The sequence below is a fragment of the Silurus meridionalis genome, chromosome 14 (genome assembly GCF_014805685.1).
Source record: "Silurus meridionalis isolate SWU-2019-XX chromosome 14, ASM1480568v1, whole genome shotgun sequence".
NCBI lineage: Eukaryota > Metazoa > Chordata > Actinopteri > Siluriformes > Siluridae > Silurus > Silurus meridionalis.
In genome coordinates this window covers 18,950,679-18,968,383 of record NC_060897.1, presented here as the reverse complement: position 1 = coordinate 18,968,383, position 17,705 = coordinate 18,950,679, and the positions used below count along the sequence as shown (strand labels likewise).

The window sequence follows — 17,705 nt, the reverse complement described above, 5'->3', positions numbered from 1 at the left end:
CCAGCTTTGGGGTGTGTAAATGTATTTCCAATCACATTTTTTATAGCTTGGAACATTATATACACAAAGTGTGTGGACATTTTTTTAACGTTCCACATTAAGTCCCCATTCGCAGTTAACTTCCTGGGAAGATGTTCCATTGGATTTTGCGAAAATTTGCAGTCAGCTTCCTAAATCTTCCAAAAGCTGTTTTATAGGGTTTAATAGCTCTATAGCAGGTGACTCAAGATCTTCCACTCCTATCCATGTAAAGCATATCTTCAGGAGATGTGTACAGGATCACTGTCATACCGGAACAGGTTTGGGTCTCCTAGTTCAAGTAAAGGGAAATTTTAATTCTATCGCATCCAAAGACGTTCTATACAACTGTGTGCCTCCAAGGTCGTGGTTACATTTTTGGGAAAGCAGCAGCTATGGCTGAAAAAGTCAGGTGTCCCAATACTTTTGAGTTTGAACTTGAGCTATAGCTTTAGGTCTTTAAATGTGCATTAATTTGTACTTGTTTTTGAATTGACTACTGTATGTAGGTTCAAACATGTATCTTACTTTATGTAGAGCTGTACTTAATCTCGGTCACGGTTGTAGTAGATGCCTGGAATCCTGGGAATTAAACACTAAATGAGACTTCAATGCATGAGCTACACACACGTATCTTAGAGTCATTTACTTCAGAAAAGAAGTTATAACCCTCATATGTTGCTGTGAATCCCCCCTTAATTGTCTGCCTTCAGAAGTTAGTTCACCTGGGTGCAATTTAAGTGTCAGATCACCTTAATTTGCATACATCTGCTTCCAGAGTTTGTTAGAAAATATACCTAATCAAACTGCCAGTGTGGCATGACCATGATGTTGCATATTAAAGGTTATTAAATGCACCAAAAATCAATGAGTGAGTAAAGAGGGCATTAGAGAAACAACTAAGAGGCCAAGGATTGGAGAGTGGCGTGTTATAGGGAATGCTAGAAGGTTCACGTGAGTGATTTAAAACCAAAAATGATCCAGTCAGAGCTCAAAGCTTAGAGCTCAATCCAACTGAAAACTTATTGAATGACTTTATTCAGTAAAGAGTGACCCAGAAGACCAAAAAAAGCATCTGCAGCTAAATTTGACAATGCTAAATATTCTGAAAGACTCGTGGTGCAGGTTTAGATGCCTGATGTTTGACTATGAAGGTGGGTTGTGATTGTGATAGCTAGCACATCTGCTTTTCAAAATGTAAAAGCACCGTGAGAGTGAAAACAAAACCAATTTTACACAAAGCACCAAACTGCACTGGATTCCATCAACTGCTAACCCAGTTTCAACTTCTGTGCCACACACCAACCAATAAACTCGAACCGTAGAATCACCGCTGGTGCTTCAAGAAGCTAGAAAGCAGCACTGCCAACTCCCTCAGCCACATGATACCCTCAAATTGCCACAGCTTGGCTCCTTGCCCACATATGTTCTTTTCCATGAGTCCTAAAGAAACAGAGCCTGAGTGTTCTCTTTGCATAGTGTATTCCAGATGGCATCTCTATGCCTCAGTTATGCGACACAAGCGCACCAGGTGATGTTCTGACACCTTTCCATCAGTATGAACCTTTTCACAGATTTGTGCTACAGTAGCCCATCTGTGAGATTTGACCAGAAGGGCTTTCTGTCACCCACCAGCCTGTTACCAGTTCACTATCCTTTCTTGGAGCACTTTTAGTAGGTACTAAACACTGCTCACTAGTTTTAAATGCTTTGACCCAGTCTTCAAGCCATCACAATTAAGCCCTCTTCAAAGTCACTCTGATCCTTATAGCATTTTTCCTGCTTCCTGCACATCAAGTTCAAAAACTGGTCACTACATATCAGGCATAACATTATGACATTATAATATTATGAGCAGTCAAGTAAATAACACTGATTATCTCTTCATCATGGCACATGTTAGCGGGTGAGGTTTACTATGCAGCAAGCGAACATTTTGTTCTCAAAGTTGACGTGTTAAAAGCAGGAAAAATGGGCAAGTGTAAGGATTTGAGTGAGTTTGATGGCTAGACGTCTGGGTCAGAGCATCTCCAAAACTGCAGCTCTAGTGCGATGTTTCCGGTCTGCAGTGGTCAGTATCTATCAATCAGAGATCCAAGAAAGGATCAGTGGTAAACCGGCGACAGGGTCACGGCCAGCCGAGGCTCACTGATGCACATGGGGAGCGAAGGCTGGCCCCTGAGGTCCGATCCGACAGACTCATTGCTGAAGGAGTCAATGCTGGTAATGCTCAATGGGTCAAGGTCTGAAAAGGGGGACCAACACAATATTAGGGCGGGTGGTCATAATGTTATGCAGATTCCTGTTCATAAATGACCAGAGCAGAACCTGATGTGGTCTTTTGTAGTCTATCCGCCTCAAGTTTAACACGTTTCTGCATTCGGGTTTTTGATCATTTTGAGCCACTTGTGGATTCTTGAGTGTTCTTTATCCACCACTGACGACAAGTCAGGCTGATTGGATAAATGCAGACGAGGGTTTATATGTTTGTTGAAAAAAAAAAGATTGCCATCTTACCAGACGTGCTCAGGAGTTGGATTGGGAGTGTTAATGGTATTGATGGAGGATTTGGGCAGGTTTTACGCGCCCACCTTTGATTTATTTTGTGTGTGTTTGTGTGAGAGAGACTCTTAAGGGTCGGAAAGTTCTCCTATGATTGTTGTCATAATAGGTGTTTTTGTTCACCTGTATCTATTTCACATTAATCAGGGTGGACCCTGTAATGTCACGCGCAGTTAAACCGGATTCATTCTTTTGGTATCAAATAAAAGCAAACCAACAGTTTATTGGATTCACGGTGTTTCCGATTTGTTTTGGTATTTAGTTTCTTTCTCGATCTTGTTGGTATAATCAAATAAACACTCGGGATGGGATATGGAGATGTGGAGAAAAGGAATTTTTTTTTTTTGCGTTTTTTTGGAAGGTTACCTGAGCCATGTCGGCGTTGCGTGTCGCACAAAGGCGATTTCATAAAGGGCCATTGTCGGACTGACCATCGACCAGTGAAACGCGAAACCCCGCTTCCCCCCTTTTTTTCCCATCAGGACCCGAGGAGGAAAGAAAAGCTAAATAAGCCTCAGTTCATTTCCACTGGACCCACACGGAGCTGCGCAGAGGTGAAGAGTGCAAGCCCAAAAAAAGCGCCTATATTCATACATTTTTCTGCACGCTCTCGTGCCAGATGGAAAGATAACATACGCGCGTTATTACGCACAGCAGAAAGGCTTCATAGCGTTTTTCAGGTTATCTTTTTTTTATTTTGGCACGTCTGCGTAACGCGCTGTAAATCGGATTTCAGCGCATTTTAAGCAGCTTGTTCAAGCCAAAAAAAAAAAAGGATGGAGTGATGTATGGTGTTGGATGAATATCTGGCAACGCCGGTTCCTCCAAGTCGCTAAAGAGGACTGAAACTCGACCTCCAGCTCCTAATCTGCAGATTTACAGGTGGAAGAAGGAGGGGGTATATAGGTAGATTTCAGCGAACAAGAACCGGATGCTGGAAACGCGCTCTTACAAACACCTTAGCAGACATCTCCAATCACACCAATTAGCGCGTTTGGATTGCAGGACACCATGGTGGAGCACAGCGGGCCCGATGTAAAGTTTGTAAACAAGTACTGTCCCAGTTCGTCTTCAGCCTCCTCATCCTCCTCATCATCATCCACTTCCTCGGCGCGCGAGATGAAGATTTTGGCTACACTGCGCGGCAGCCTGAGTCGGAAGTACCCGCAGAAGAACGGCGAGGTCCTGAGCGCGCAGTACGGCATCAACCTGCTGCTCGTGGGTCTCGCGCTCATGCTCGCGCTCGCGTACCAGGGACCGACCGTGACCGAGGAGACGGTGCTGTCCTTCCTGTCCACGCTCATGCTCGTGCAGCTGCTGTGGATGATCTGCTACGTGGTGCGCCTGGAGCGCAAGCGCAACGCGCCGCCGGAGAGAGACGCGAACGCGGCCACCAGCTGGATACGAGGTACCCAGATGCGCTTGACGCGCATTCGTGAAGAACACTGTAACTAAAATCCACCAAAAGAACAGGCAGATAGATACCAGTAATACACAACTTCAAATCTAGGTCACATTTTGGTATCAACTGGACACCAATAGGGACCATTAGGACATCATTAAGCATCCAACAATGTTTTTTTTTTGGTTCCATGATAATGATTTATATTCTTAACCAAACTAAATTTTTTTCTCAAGATAACATCCTTTGGTCTTTTAGATTCCATTGCCTGTCAATGGTCCTTCAAATACACTTCCATACCTTACATACTGAAGGTATTAAAAAGGTGTATCCTTGATAGTACCACCAAGGAACATTTTTTAATCATAACAATGGGTAAACAAAAGTGAATCAGAATCATGAAATTGTTCAAACAATACACAAAGCAATGCTACGCTTGGCTCCCAGCTTGGCTTGCATGGTACCAAAAGTGTAACCAAATTTAGCTTTATTTGTGCCATGATTTGCTTGGAAGTGGAAACAGCGGAAACATTGTGGATTGGGGGTAATTTTGCCGAGCCGAGCCGAGCCGAGACACATCTTATAGTGATAGGAGTACAACATAGAAGGGTCAGTGCAAATCTTTCCATCTATAGTCCCAGCAGTGAAACATTTCCATCCTAATAGGGAGTGGTCTCATCTCAGATGATCCCACCCCCATGTACAGGTCATGAGGGGTCACTGAATGGTTTGATGAGGATGAAATATTCATTCAACACCATGTATTCCTGTTAAAAAGTTGATATATATGATTTTTGTGTTTTTGAATACAGGTGGTCTGACTCTGCTGGCTTTGCTCTCGCTCATCACAGATGCTTTCCGTGTTGGGAATTATGTAGGCTATCAGGAGTGCGTGTCTCCTGTGCTGGGCGTCTACCCGGTCATACATGCACTTCATACAGTGTCACAGGTAAGAGTGGCCTGGGCGAATGTATGTGTGTGTCTCATAGTGCAGGTTCAGATGGCTGATATGTGTGTATGAAGTAGGGTTGTGATTGAGATAGCCAGCACATCGCTCTTCAAAGTGTTAAAACACCATGAGAATTTCCACCAAGCACCAAACTGTTGTCTTTGCACTATTTAAATAAAATTTGACTATGCGCTGAAATGGCTATTACTGGTCATTATTGACACTAGAGTGTATTCATGTAGGTTCAATGAAAGACATGAAGTACCACCCATGCATGACTTGATTTGACTGTGACATTGCGCGTATCGTTTCTTATCTGTGTGCATGTAGCCTGAAAGCTCTCCTAGGGATCACATGTCTTCAAGTTTGAGCTGAAATATGGAGTCGTAATTGATTCGCTGCTCAGGGCTGTAATTGATCTCTGAATCAGAGGGTCTTATATCGTGAGGGGTCTGCGGAGAACAAACGAGTGCTCTGTGCTCCGATAAAAGGCTCTCTGTCGCCGCTGATCCTGGTAAACTTCATTATGACTCATTCTGCTAAAATTGATTCTCGTAAAAAAAAAGAAAAAAGCCGAGTATCTGTGAATCAGACAACGGTTTCCATTTGAACTTGAATTAGAAATTAGTTGTCAAGTAAAAAATTAACACCACACAGCATTACAGTACCCGGGTCGAGTTTGTGTGGGGTCCTCCTGGTTCTCCGGTTTCTTCCTACCTCGCAAAAAAGTGCCTATAGAAATAAAAGAGTGTGTTAGGAGTGTAACAGAATTCCACTATCTGTATCTGGGACTGGATTCGGATGTACACCTGAAGCTGGTGTGGCAAAGAACAGGAGGATTCTTTTTTTTTTAATGCAGAAGCGTTTCTATTTGTGTATTTATTGAGAACACATGCTCTATTCATTCACAATAATGCAATTCCTATATGATTATATCCCTTCAGTGTGTTTGTGTAGCACTTCCCACTGCCCTATTTGACTATATATATTTGTATATATATATTTGTATAATAAAATGAATAAGAAATAAATCATGAGTAAAGAAGTTAAGTAGGGATAAGTAAGAACTGTTAAGTAGGTGGAGCAACATGATCTTTGGTTTTGTACAGCAGTTATTCAACTGCAGACACAATTTGGAGAACGCTATGAGGAGCACGAGCATCGTCAAACAGTAATGATGTTACGAGAACTTCCATACATCTGTACGGATTTCTCAGCCACGTAATACCCTTGTGCTGATGCCACCGTTTTTTTTTTTTAGCAAATTCTACATGCACTGTACAGAAAAAAGTATTGGGACAATTACCTTTTCCAGCCAAAGCCAGTTCCATAAAGATATGCTTTACATGAATGGAGTGGAAGATCCTCTACTATAGAGCCCTGACCTCAACCCTATTGAACACCTTTGTGATTAATTGGAACGCAGACTGCACCCCAGGCCTTCTCACCTCACCTGCGTTAATGCCAGACTTTACTAATACCCTTGTGGCTGAATGAGCACAAATCTCCACAAAATCTAGTTGAACATCTTTCCACAATAGTGGATGTTACTATAACAGCAAATGGGCACTAAATATGGAATGGAATGTTCAAAAAGCACATAGCAATCTTATGCTCAGGTTTTTGAACTATTGAACTATTGTTCTTTTAACCTTATCATTCAGATCTGTTGAAACAACATAGTGATTGATGGTGTTTTTCTTTCAAATTGTTGCAGGTTCATTTCCTCTGGTTTCATGTAAAGGATGTCATCAAGCGCTATGAAACATTCGAGAGGTAAGTTTGTATTAACGATGCAATTCTGTATTAACAAAACCATTTACTAGTGCAATAGTCATTCAATCGAATCCCGAACTTTCTCCAAGCTACCATTTGTTAAGTCCTGTTGAGACTCTTAACCGAGAACTGCTCAGTTGTACCCTGTTTACAAACACTGAATACAAGCGTCAGCCATATGAGAGAAATGTAAATGTGTGTTAGGTTTGGCGTGATTCATGCTGTGTTCACTAACCTGCTCATTTGGAGTAACGGAGTGATGACCGAAGCCGAACACGCTCTTAATGACCACAAGAGACGGTTATCAGCAGTTGGATTCTACAACTTTACTGTCGGGGGTAAACACACACACACACACACACCTTCTTCAGAAGTTACAGTAGCTGAGATGCTACATATACAATCACTTCTACTACATATAGGAGGTGCTATCAAAATCTTTCCACTTGCTCCAATGGCAAGAAAGTACTTTATTAATCTACGTTTACAAACTAGCATCTTCAAAATAGTCCCCTAGTGTCACTTCTCGAATGTGTCCTTTGAGCTGGAAATCTGGCAAGTAGGGTGGGTGCGGAACCGAGATCGTGCTGTTCTCAGCAAAAAAACTCACGTGTGAGAAGAGCTCGGTGACAGGGTGCAAACGTGGTCAGAATGGCAAACGTGGTGAGAGTAGCACCAGTTGCATGGCTTCTGATGTACACAGAAGGATGTCTTTTGGCGCACTGACTTATGAAGGTCAGTGGTCACTGTGACTGTGCGTGCAGCCATGTGCTGCCATCTGTTGGCGTGTTACAAACTAGTTTTAAAACTTTTTGATACCACCTCATACATTTACATTCATATACACTTTTTATATCTTTGTAATTTAATTCTATCTGTAATTTATGCCAAGTCATGTTTCAGTGAATTGTTTTCTTTTCTCTCTCTCTCTCTCTCTCTCTCTCTCTCTCTCAGAGGGCAATCAGCCTAACTGCAACTGTACCACCAGTGCATGTTCGATGTTCAGCAGCAGTCTGTACTATCTCTGTCCCTTCAATATCGAGTACCACATCTTAGTCTCTGTGCTTCTTTTCGTCATGTGGAAAAATGTCGGTCGAAACCTTGACCAACGCACCAATCAAAAGCCCGCCTCATCCTCAAAGTTCATAAACGGCTCAGGAGACAGACCCCTCCTGATGCTTGGGCCAGCGCTCGGGCTTCTGGCGCTTGCCAGTGCCATCACGGTGCTCGTCATCTACATCATCCACGTGGAGGAATCACTTGAGGCGCGCCATGCAGCCATCTCCATGTTCTACTGGTTCGAAATCGTCATTCTGGCATGCATGAGTGTCGCCGGCGCTGTCGGCTTGGTCATCTACCGCCTCGAGGATTGGCCCACGGACACAACACCAAATCCAGCCAGGACGCTCGATTCTAAGTTGCTGCTCGGCTCTTCCATTGGCTCCTGGCTCGTCTGCTGGTGCAGCGTCATCGCCACGGGTGGGGCTGCCAATTCACCTATCTACCGATGGGCCAATTTAGCATATGCCATACTTTTAGTTTTGGAGAAGTGCGTGCAGAACCTGTTCGTCATCGAGTCGCTTTACAGGCGACGACGCGAGCATGAAGATCGGCCTGGCCTCCGCGCCAACCATAACTCCATCCTAAGCCCGAATCAAGGAAACGAGAAAATCTTTGCCGTGTACGATGGAATCATTAACCACGCATACGAGTCACCGGAAAAACAGTGCGAGAACGAAAAGCAAACTTTCGACAGGAACAACGGGACCGTTTTGCGCCCTCATGAACTCGTAGTGCCTGAGACGCCCAACGGACAGAGGCAGGTCCTGAAAAACATCGCTATCTTCCTGTTTATGTGCAACATTTCGGTAAGGCTCGTCAATAATGCCTTGTAAAATCGCCTTTGCTATTTCACTACCTGTAATCGTTTCAAATAAGTGCTTCTGTGTGTGTAGCTCTGGATCCTTCCTGCATTCGGATGCCGTCCACAGTTTGACAACGGTTTGGAGGAACAGTCGTTCGGATTCCCCATCTGGAGCACGGTGCTGAATTTCGCCCTTCCCATGAGCCTCTTCTACCGCATGCACTCCGTCGCTGTCCTCTTCGAAGTTTTCCGGAAAATTTAGGCCCCGCCTCCATACCTGTGTGGTGTTTCTTTTGCAGACACTATCAACCGTTCCCTCCATTAAGTTCTCAGAACCAGGGGTACCTTCTTTTAAAAAAAAATACCCTTTTTCTCATATATCCTCCTCAATAATAAGATGAAGAAGACGATGATCAGTAATGAGGATGTATGAATGTATTAGTCAACTATTCAGCTATGTTTGGATAGGAAGCACAGCTCTTGGCTTCTCTCTTCTGTGATGATGAAATTCTTGAGTATTCTGTCCATCACTGGACAAAAAGCATAACTATTGGCACTATCTCGACACTTTTGCCACACTTGATTTCTCCTGGCTGCGATTTAACAGAACGTTTATTAATTTTGATGAGATGAAAAAGCAAGAGCTTGCTTTCTCTTTATAGTAGTTATACTAAAAGTCTATATATATATACAGTATGTTTTCGATTTGTGTTTGGTCAGAAAGCCATCTGTTTTATTTTCTGTCCACTGAACTAAATGGTGAGATCTTTTGGGTCCTTTTTTCGCCTTCTGTTGGACAGAAGACAAACCTTTGGCCTTCAGAATGAAAAGCGTGTCGATTTCCTCCTCCAGTGAGAAGAATCCTATATTTCTGAAACAGACGACACACCCTTTCAGAGACTCGCACACACTCTGCAACACACTCGTCAAATCATTACTCGGCTCCACAGGTGCTCTTACACCACAGGTGTTCTCTCAGTGCTCATTGGTGCTAACTCTAAAACACAAAACTCCAACCAGCAAAGGACAAACACAGATCTAAGGGAACGATTTCATTCCTGAGCACCAGAGTGAGCAGGGCTGGAGGAGTGTCTACACACACATCAGGTCTTCTGACAATCCTAACCTTTTAAACTCCCGGTTTTGTGAGCGAGTTCTTCATATTAAAGCATATTATTCATTCCTTACAATTTATTACTCAGTGTAGAAAAGCAGTTAGGAAGGAAATGTAGCAGGGTTAGTCTGGGCTTTTCAGGGAGTCTAGTGGGTTTCATTTCTTCCCAATTTCTGGTGCTGGTTAATATCTCAGCACTCCATTCTGGAGTTTTTTTTGTTTTCATTTGAATCACTTGAATCTCTGCTATTGTTCTCATTACCTGGGAGAAACGTTACGATGCAAGCTGTACAATGTATTAGCTGTGTGCTCTCTCCCTCTCTCTCTTTCATATGAGAAATTCACATCTCATGAAAATCAGCCACGGCTTCTCCTTAGCCATTTCTACTTCAGATGTCTTTCTGTAATAGAAAAAGAACAACAACACTGTTATGACTTTTTTTGCGAAGGATCATGGATCATGTTCTCTTGTGCGTCTCGGTGCCAGTGATGCTGAAGACTTGAATTTTTTCTACGAGAGACCACAGCCATGCACACAGCACTATAGCGAATTATTTTGTTTGTTTGTTTAATGTGTGAAGCTTTAAGGTGTTATTTGAATTCTTTCTGCACACTTTGTCACACAGAACATGTCTCGCATGAGAAACGCACCAGTGCTTTGGATTTATGTAGGTCTGACATAAGCCTTGAGATATGGTTTTACATTTATTTCAATTTCATTAGAGAAGAAGTAGTTTGGTCCGGGTTTCTGAATGGACAGTATTCAACTATGCACAGTTTTAACTTATATGAAGAAACAGTTCTGAGGTAAAAATTTGATTTGGGACAAATTCATTCAATTATTATATTGAGTTGAAGTTAAAACTCATGATTCAGATTGATTCCCTTTTGGAAATGGAACTCTTTGTTTTGTTCTTTTGCATACGTTTATAAGTATCAAACATGATTAATGAGCAATACGAAATAAAGCAATGAAATGAAATCTGCCTTTGTGTTTGAAACTAATTCTTGTAGGTAGGATTGGGGTTCTTCTTGCTGTATGGGATTAAATTCAGGAATAGAAAAGATTGGTATGTGCTCTTTGAACAACCCATTCCACATATAGTCCCCATTTGCTGTTCTTCTGGAAAAAATATATTTAGGACCATGCTATTCATCACTTCAGAACACTTCCAAAGACATGTAGACTTTATTCTCGGTATAGATGAACTAGATGGACAACATTTTGTGGACACCTGACAAAATGGTTGGTATGTGCTTTGTTGAACATCCCATTTGACATTTAGTCCTGATTTACTATTATCATAACCTCCACTCTTCTGGGAAGATGTTCCACTAGATTTTGTGGAGGTTTTTGATCATTCAGCCACAATAGTGTCAGTAAAGTTCAAGGTCCTATTTCAAGGGGTGCAGTCAGCGGTCCAATTCACCCCCAAGGTGTTCAGTAGGGTTGAGGTCAGAGCTTCACAGCAAGAGATCTTCCACTACAACCCATGCAAAGTATATCTTCATTGGGCATAATGGAACAGGTTTGGGTCTCCTATTTCAAGTGAAGAAAAAATATCACATCTGTACAATTTGTAGAGTGGTAACAGTTTGGAGAAGAACTTGAAAAACATCAGGTGTTCCAATACTTTTATCTGTATATCCATACACACATCCATACAAACAGGAGTTTGTTTTTTATTCCAGGGATTAGTTTCAGATTATAGTGCAATGTAGTTTTAAGTAAGACTTATAGAGAGTTAACAGTAATCTAATGCATATCAGAACATTTTCTTCTTTACTTGTAGTTGAACATGTCAGTGTACAGACACTTCATCCAGGTAATGCGAATTTAGAAACAATGCTTGTAGTGGGTTTGTTCTTATATTATGGTTCTCACTGTGTATCTCAGGTTGCGATTTGGCACGTAAAATGATCTACTGCTCTAGATAGGTTTGGTTTATTGTAAACCCCTAACATAAATTACAGTGTAATGCATGCACTGTGAGTCTTTAAAACCTTTCACACTTTCTTTAGAGAATTATCACCTCATGTTACACTCTTTTACAATAATTCAGTTGCTGAAGCCAGTAGAGAACAGATAAAAAAGAGAATAAATATAGGAAATAAATATAGATAATAAACACATAATAAAGGGTATTTATATAAATTTTAAATAATAAATATAAAATTTAAAGCAAAAAACAATCTAATAAAAATTTACCTTAAATTTCTATTCATATTTATAATTTAAAAGTAACTTTATTATTCAATTTGGTACAATTTGCAAACTTTCATTTCAGAATTTTTTAACAAATATATGCATGCTGATGTCAGTGTAGTTAAAAGGCATGAAAGTAAATAAATTCAATAGATTTATTTTAATTGACAATGAATGTATGTTCTGTATTGTTTTTTTGTTTTTTTAATAATATCCGATATAATATCTGTTTCTTTCCCTACTGAAAACAAGTTTGTTTTTCTGGTCTGAAACATCACCTACACTTTCCACATAGTATCTATTATCTACTGAGCAGGTGTGCCATATTTTCACCAGTAGACAGTGTGAATATATATACAGTATATTCATAAACCTTTGCTGATTTTTGGGACCATGGTTGTTGAGGGATTAGGGAGTGCGGACCTGAGCGCAAACCTCGCAGTATCATTTCATGTCTGTTGGAAGTGACGGCCACCAGAATGCATTTTGAACAACGCTGGTAGTAAGGTGGATCCCTGGGTGCCCAGTGTTGACTGAGGTGTGGATTCGCTCTAGGACTCTGGAACGTAGCTCAGCACGGACATACTGCTTGTCATGCGTGCAGTTTGGTGAAGCGGGTTCGTTGGCTTGTGCTTGTCGTATCTCCTCTATGAGATCCCAGCGGACTGGTGCGATGATTACCGAAGATGGCAAGATGGTTCAGGCATTAGTTTCTTGTCTATGGGTAAAAGAGTGTCTGATTTGCCATTCTTTGTGCCTGGGTGGTAGGTGATTGAAGTTGAATGTGGAGAAAAATAAGGCCCACCTGGTTTGATGGGGGTTCAAATACTTGGTATTCTTTATGAACCAATGTCTCCACTCCTCTAGTGCCTCCTTAATGAAAAGTAGTTTCCGGTTCCCCACATCATAATTGCTTTGCGCCAGGGTTAATTTTCTAGAAAAGTATCCAGACAGGAAGAGTTTTCCTGGGCTGCAATGATTTTGGGACATTATGCCTTTAATACTGCAGCTGGAGGTATCTACCTCCACTATGAGGGGATGCTAGCAGACGTGAATCGTTGCTTTTAATACGAGTTGGTGCCGCAACAGCCATTCTAGTACTAAGCGTACCTGATGGATGTGGCGGTCATAGGCCCTTAGAGCATACTAGAATGTCGTCAATATACACGATGACACAAGAGGTTAGTAGGCCCCCAAAATATTTAATTAATTAAGGCCTAGAATACAGCTGGCACATTTGTCAGGCCATAAGGCATTACCTGGCACTCATAGTGCCCCCTTGTGGTATGGAAGGGGAGTTTCCAGTCATCCCCCTCCCTGATCCGGATCAGGTTATATGTGCTGCAGAGGTCTAATCGGGTGAAGTTGTGCCTCCCATAGCTGTTCAATGGCAGATGGTATTAGTGGAAGCTGTAACGACATTCAGGCCACAATAGTCAATGCAGGGCCTCAATCCCCTATCCTTCTTCTCCATTAAATCAAATCCTGCTGCTGCTGGGAACGTGGAGGGATGGAAAAATCCTGCTGCCAGTGCCTCCTCTATGTATTCTTTTACTGCTTTGGTCTCTGGTGCCATATTGGGGAGCAGTTCAACCTTGCAGTCCAATGGATGATGAGGGGGTAATGTCATAGCCCGCTCCTTATTAAAGACCACCCTCAGGTCATTATATGCTCTTTGGATGTGGACTGGTTTAGTGGGTTTTGGGCTTTCTATTGACAAGGAACAGCAGGGGAGGCAAATGTCCCTGTCCATTCAGTTTTTGATGCAGTTAATAGTCCCGAAATATCTAGCTCACCAGCTGGATATTTAAATACATTCTGAATAAGTTGGGTAAAATTATCATAGAAGCCTCGCACCTCATCATTGTCCCAGACAGCCGACACCCATTCACAGTTTTTCCAGTGAGCAGCCTTAGAAGGAGGGCGCACTTTATCTCTAAACACGTCGCATTGGCGGAGAAATTCACGGCAGCTGTCAGCAAAACCATCGTACTTGACAAAGTGAAAAGGGAATTCTAGAAATTCTAGAATTCTAAAAATGTGTGTAAATTATTTTTATAAAAACACTGAATTATCACATGTACATAAATATTCAGACCCTTTATTTAGTACTTAGTTGAAGCACCTTTGGCAGCAATTACAGTCTCAAGTCTTTATGTTTATGATGCAACAAGCTTTGCACACCAGGAATGGGGGGTTTTCTGGCAAATTTTCATGGCAAATCCTTTCAAGCTGGTTGAGGTTGGATGGGGATGAATATCCATTTTTAGGTCTCTCCAAAGATGTTAAATAGTGTTCAAGTCAGGGCTTGGCTGGGACACTAAGACATTCACAAAGTTGTCCTTAAGCCACTCCTGTGTTGTCCTGGCTGTCTGCTTAGGGTCATTGACATGTAGGAAGCTGAAACTTTGGCCCAGTGTTGAGTGGCTGTGAAACAGGTTTTTATTGAGGATCTCTCTGTTCTTTGCTCCATTCAGCTTTTCCTCGACCCTGACCAGTGGCCCAGTCCCTGCTGAAGGTAAACACCCCCACAGCATCAGGCTGCCACCATCAAGCTCCACTGTTCAGATGGTTTTGTGCAGGCAATTAGCAGTGCCTGATTTCCTCCACACATAATTAGTCTTGGTTTAATCAGAGCAGAGAATCTTGTTCCACACAGTCTGAAAGTCCTTCAGGTGCCTGTTGGCAAACTCCAAATAAGCTTCCTCGGGTTTTGTGCTGAGGAGAGTCTTCCATGTAGCCAATCAGTCACAGTGACCATTGACGCCTTCTATAGAGAGGTGTGCCCCTTTTCCAAATCGTGTCCAATCAATAAACCTTTCCGTGGGTGAACTCCAATCAAGTTGTAGTAACATTTCAGCAACGATCAAGAGAGTTGGGTGGCACCTGAGCTCATTTTTAAGTGTTGTTGCAAATGGTTTATTGTCATGAACACATACACATGCAAATACAAGAAAACATTCTGTGGTAATTATTTTGTTTGGATCTGGCTTACGTAAACTTTTACATGCAATTATCTTTACTAAAAGAACTGGGTACATGTAATTATTACAAATCAATTTTTATTTACGTAGTGAAGCCGTCGAAGCAAATAAGTTGTACATGAACTCGATTTTCAGGGTGAGTGAAAATGTGCCCATTACACACTCCTAATCAAGACCTTATCACAAACATAATCCTTGGTGAGAAAGTCTTTATGCGTTTAGAAGGACCAGCTGGAGCCAGAGATACCGGAACCCTCTAATTACATGCTGGTTACATGCTTAATGCTTGCCAACCCTTTAGTTAGCAAGACACAATAGAGGTCTGAAAGGATTGTATTATAGCTACAAATGGTAATCCTTTAGGAAATGTGCAACGTGGAAATACTGGTCCTCTTATAAAACCTCATGTGCTCAAAACTAAAGAAATGTTTGGACAAAATACAAAAGATTGTAAAAGATTTTTTTTTCAACACACTCTTACATTTATTTCTGTTTCCATCCATCATTCTCTCTTGCTTCTGATTTCTAATTCTTTGTATCTCTCAACTTCATCAAGTCTGCTCTAAAGGAGCCACTGCTCCCTTTTTCAACTTGAACTTCCGCCGCCTCCTGCGACTCTGTGACACGTGGGATGCTTCTGCGTTGTGCTGTGTTTGTGTAGTGTGTGTACCAGGTCCCGTGTGTGTGTGTTCCAGGTTTCCTCCTGGTGCACAACAAACAGTGAAGAGTCTTTCTTCTGTCATTTCAATACCTGCTGCCACTTCCACCTTACCAGCATGACTTGTACACACTATTTCCTCCGTTTTGGTTTCTCCCACCACAGCAGAAGCTTCTTCCTTTTGTGTAGTAGGTGCAGTAATGGGTTGGCTGTTTGCTGGCAGCGGGTTGTGTTCTAAATCGTCTGCATGTGATCTCAAGAAGAGCTTTTCTATGAGCTTCTGCTTTTTCTTGTGCATTCTGAGGAGTACAGGGCATCACAGGAGTCAGGGAAGTTTAACTCACTGAAGGTTCACAGCTTCTCTCTCCCAAGTACACCAAATCTCAAAGAACAGAATGGCGTTAATAAACAATGAAGGGTTGTATTTAAAATCAGAGACTGGAGTTGAAAGTTTTTGTCAATATTTAAACCAGGAGAATTTTGACATTATGCAAATTACCTGCATGCATCATCACAGTTTATTCACAACTGAAAAGTCCTAGGCTACGTTTTTACGTTTTAAACTTGGCAACCTCAGTTGTCTTCTCTATCTGGAAAACCGATGAGATCTGTCTTTCCCACGCAATATTTAAATAAGTCTGCAGATGATGGTGCAGAGTCGACCTGAAGTGGTGGGTTTTCTTTTGAAAACTATTTTCAGTCGCAGGACATTTTACAAATCCCGCAAATGAGGATGATGAGGAGGCTGCACTAAAAAGATGGATAGTTTACGTTGTGGAAACGGTAAAAAGAAACATATGGATTTGAGAGCATTGCCATCTGTGGTGATCCAGCACATCTGTCCACACATGATACTACTTTGAGTATGTAATGTAATGCATGTGTCTCATGCATCTCAGTATGTCCAATTTCATTATTAAATACTCACCATACACTCACAACTAAACTCTTAACATGGCTCAAAGTTAGAATTTTGTGTTTGTTCGACATTTACTACGTTCTGTATTGCTAACTTTTGTCTTCATGTCGGCAAAAATATACTTAAAATGCATGATTTTTAATTACACAGAGATCTGGTGTGCATTATATTTTCACTTATCTGTTACTGATACACTAATAAGAAGTGCATTCGAAATGTTCCTCACCTGTCGCTATATGTGTAAGAGCCATGTGACTTGTTTTTGCTGACAACCTCATTCCTTAGTCTGTCCACCAGATGGCAGCAGGGTCCAAATATCCGTCTACACACGATAAACAAATACACAATATGCATTATTACAAGACTGAGAATGTATTTACGTGTGCGCGTGTGTGTGTGTTACCCTTCTTTAGGTGCAAGTGTGTGTATGAGGATTGTAGTTCTTCTTCAGTCTGTGTAGGCAGCAGGAGGCACAGGAGTTGCTGGAGAACTGGTTCTGAAACACCAGTGATTTTGACGAGCAGGGCAACAAGGAGAAGATCCTACAGACACACAATTGTGTTCAACAGAGTCGAATGTAAATCCTCCACACACACACATACACACACATTACCTGATCAAAATGTGTGTAAAGCCTCTTTAACTCATGCTGTTCCCTCAGATCCTCCATCACCTGCTGCCTCCTGATCTCCATCCTCAACCTACACACACACACACACACACACACACACTTTTATATAGTAGGTATATTCGACACACACCTTAACTCCTTACATGACCTCCTCCCGGTGTGATCTTACCTCTCAGTGAGGGTGTGTGTCAGCTGCTGTCTCTTACAAAGTGCCTCCTGCAGGCACTCGGCGACTGGGCACTCTGTGTTCACTCGGAACGTGTCTTCCTCATCAGGGTTCAAGAGTTCATTGTGACCATGCGCATCCATGGAGCGCTCCCACTCAGACTCCTCCTTCTGGAAAAGTAGCTCCGCCTCCTCCAATGCCTGAATGGAAAGACAATGCCGAGAAAGTAAGAGCCATGTCAAACTTTTTGCTGTGTAAATATATTCTTCTGTTCCTGATAGATTAGAAACAAAGGTATATTTATATCACACACCCACAATTACGCTACACACCGACAAGCAAAAAGCCACGTCCACAAGAAACAAGTGGTCACCTAATTGGTTTTGAATTCTATCATTCTTTTTCCCACCACTTTTTTCCACATCGTCTAAACGTGTGGACAGAAGGCGATGGACG

At 41.9% G+C, this 17,705-nt stretch overlaps 2 protein-coding genes across 5 annotated transcripts in view; one reads left to right on the top strand and one right to left on the bottom strand.

Moving 5' to 3' along the window:
- The first annotated feature begins 2,813 nt into the window (after positions 1–2,813).
- otop1 (otopetrin 1) lies at positions 2,814–10,667 on the top strand. Its single transcript, XM_046866381.1, has 6 exons — positions 2,814–3,988; positions 4,795–4,931; positions 6,649–6,707; positions 6,912–7,045; positions 7,662–8,575; positions 8,663–10,667. Exons 1-6 carry the CDS (start codon positions 3,592–3,594, stop codon positions 8,831–8,833), a joined length of 1,812 nt encoding a protein of 603 aa, XP_046722337.1. The 5' UTR covers positions 2,814–3,591; the 3' UTR covers positions 8,834–10,667.
- Positions 6,997–17,705, bottom strand: part of LOC124396966 (limbin-like) — a 22,903-nt gene continuing 12,194 nt past the window's right edge. For 3 of the 4 annotated variants that reach the window (XM_046866374.1, XM_046866373.1, XM_046866372.1), the window contains exons 18-22: positions 17,253–17,449; positions 17,066–17,153; positions 16,856–16,994; positions 16,679–16,774; positions 14,937–15,832 (exon numbers count right to left, since the gene is read on the bottom strand). In XM_046866374.1, the coding sequence (XP_046722330.1) occupies positions 16,734–16,774; positions 16,856–16,994; positions 17,066–17,153; positions 17,253–17,449 (465 nt within the window). In that variant the 3' untranslated portion in view covers positions 14,937–15,832; positions 16,679–16,733. Of the gene's footprint in view, positions 7,070–14,936; positions 15,833–16,678; positions 16,775–16,855; positions 16,995–17,065; positions 17,154–17,252; positions 17,450–17,705 lie in introns of those variants that run through there. The other variant, XM_046866375.1, reaches the window with a different exon arrangement.

Bases quoted from the DNA above. Each gene is read 5' to 3' on its own strand.
- otop1 (XM_046866381.1), top strand. From the start codon at position 3,592: ATGGTGGAGCACAGCGGGCCCGATGTAAAGTTTGTAAACAAGTACTGT. The intron at 4,932-6,648 runs GTAAGAGTGGCC...AAATTGTTGCAG, and splicing joins CACTTCATACAGTGTCACAG to GTTCATTTCCTCTGGTTTCA. The intron at 6,708-6,911 runs GTAAGTTTGTAT...AATGTGTGTTAG, and splicing joins CGCTATGAAACATTCGAGAG to GTTTGGCGTGATTCATGCTG.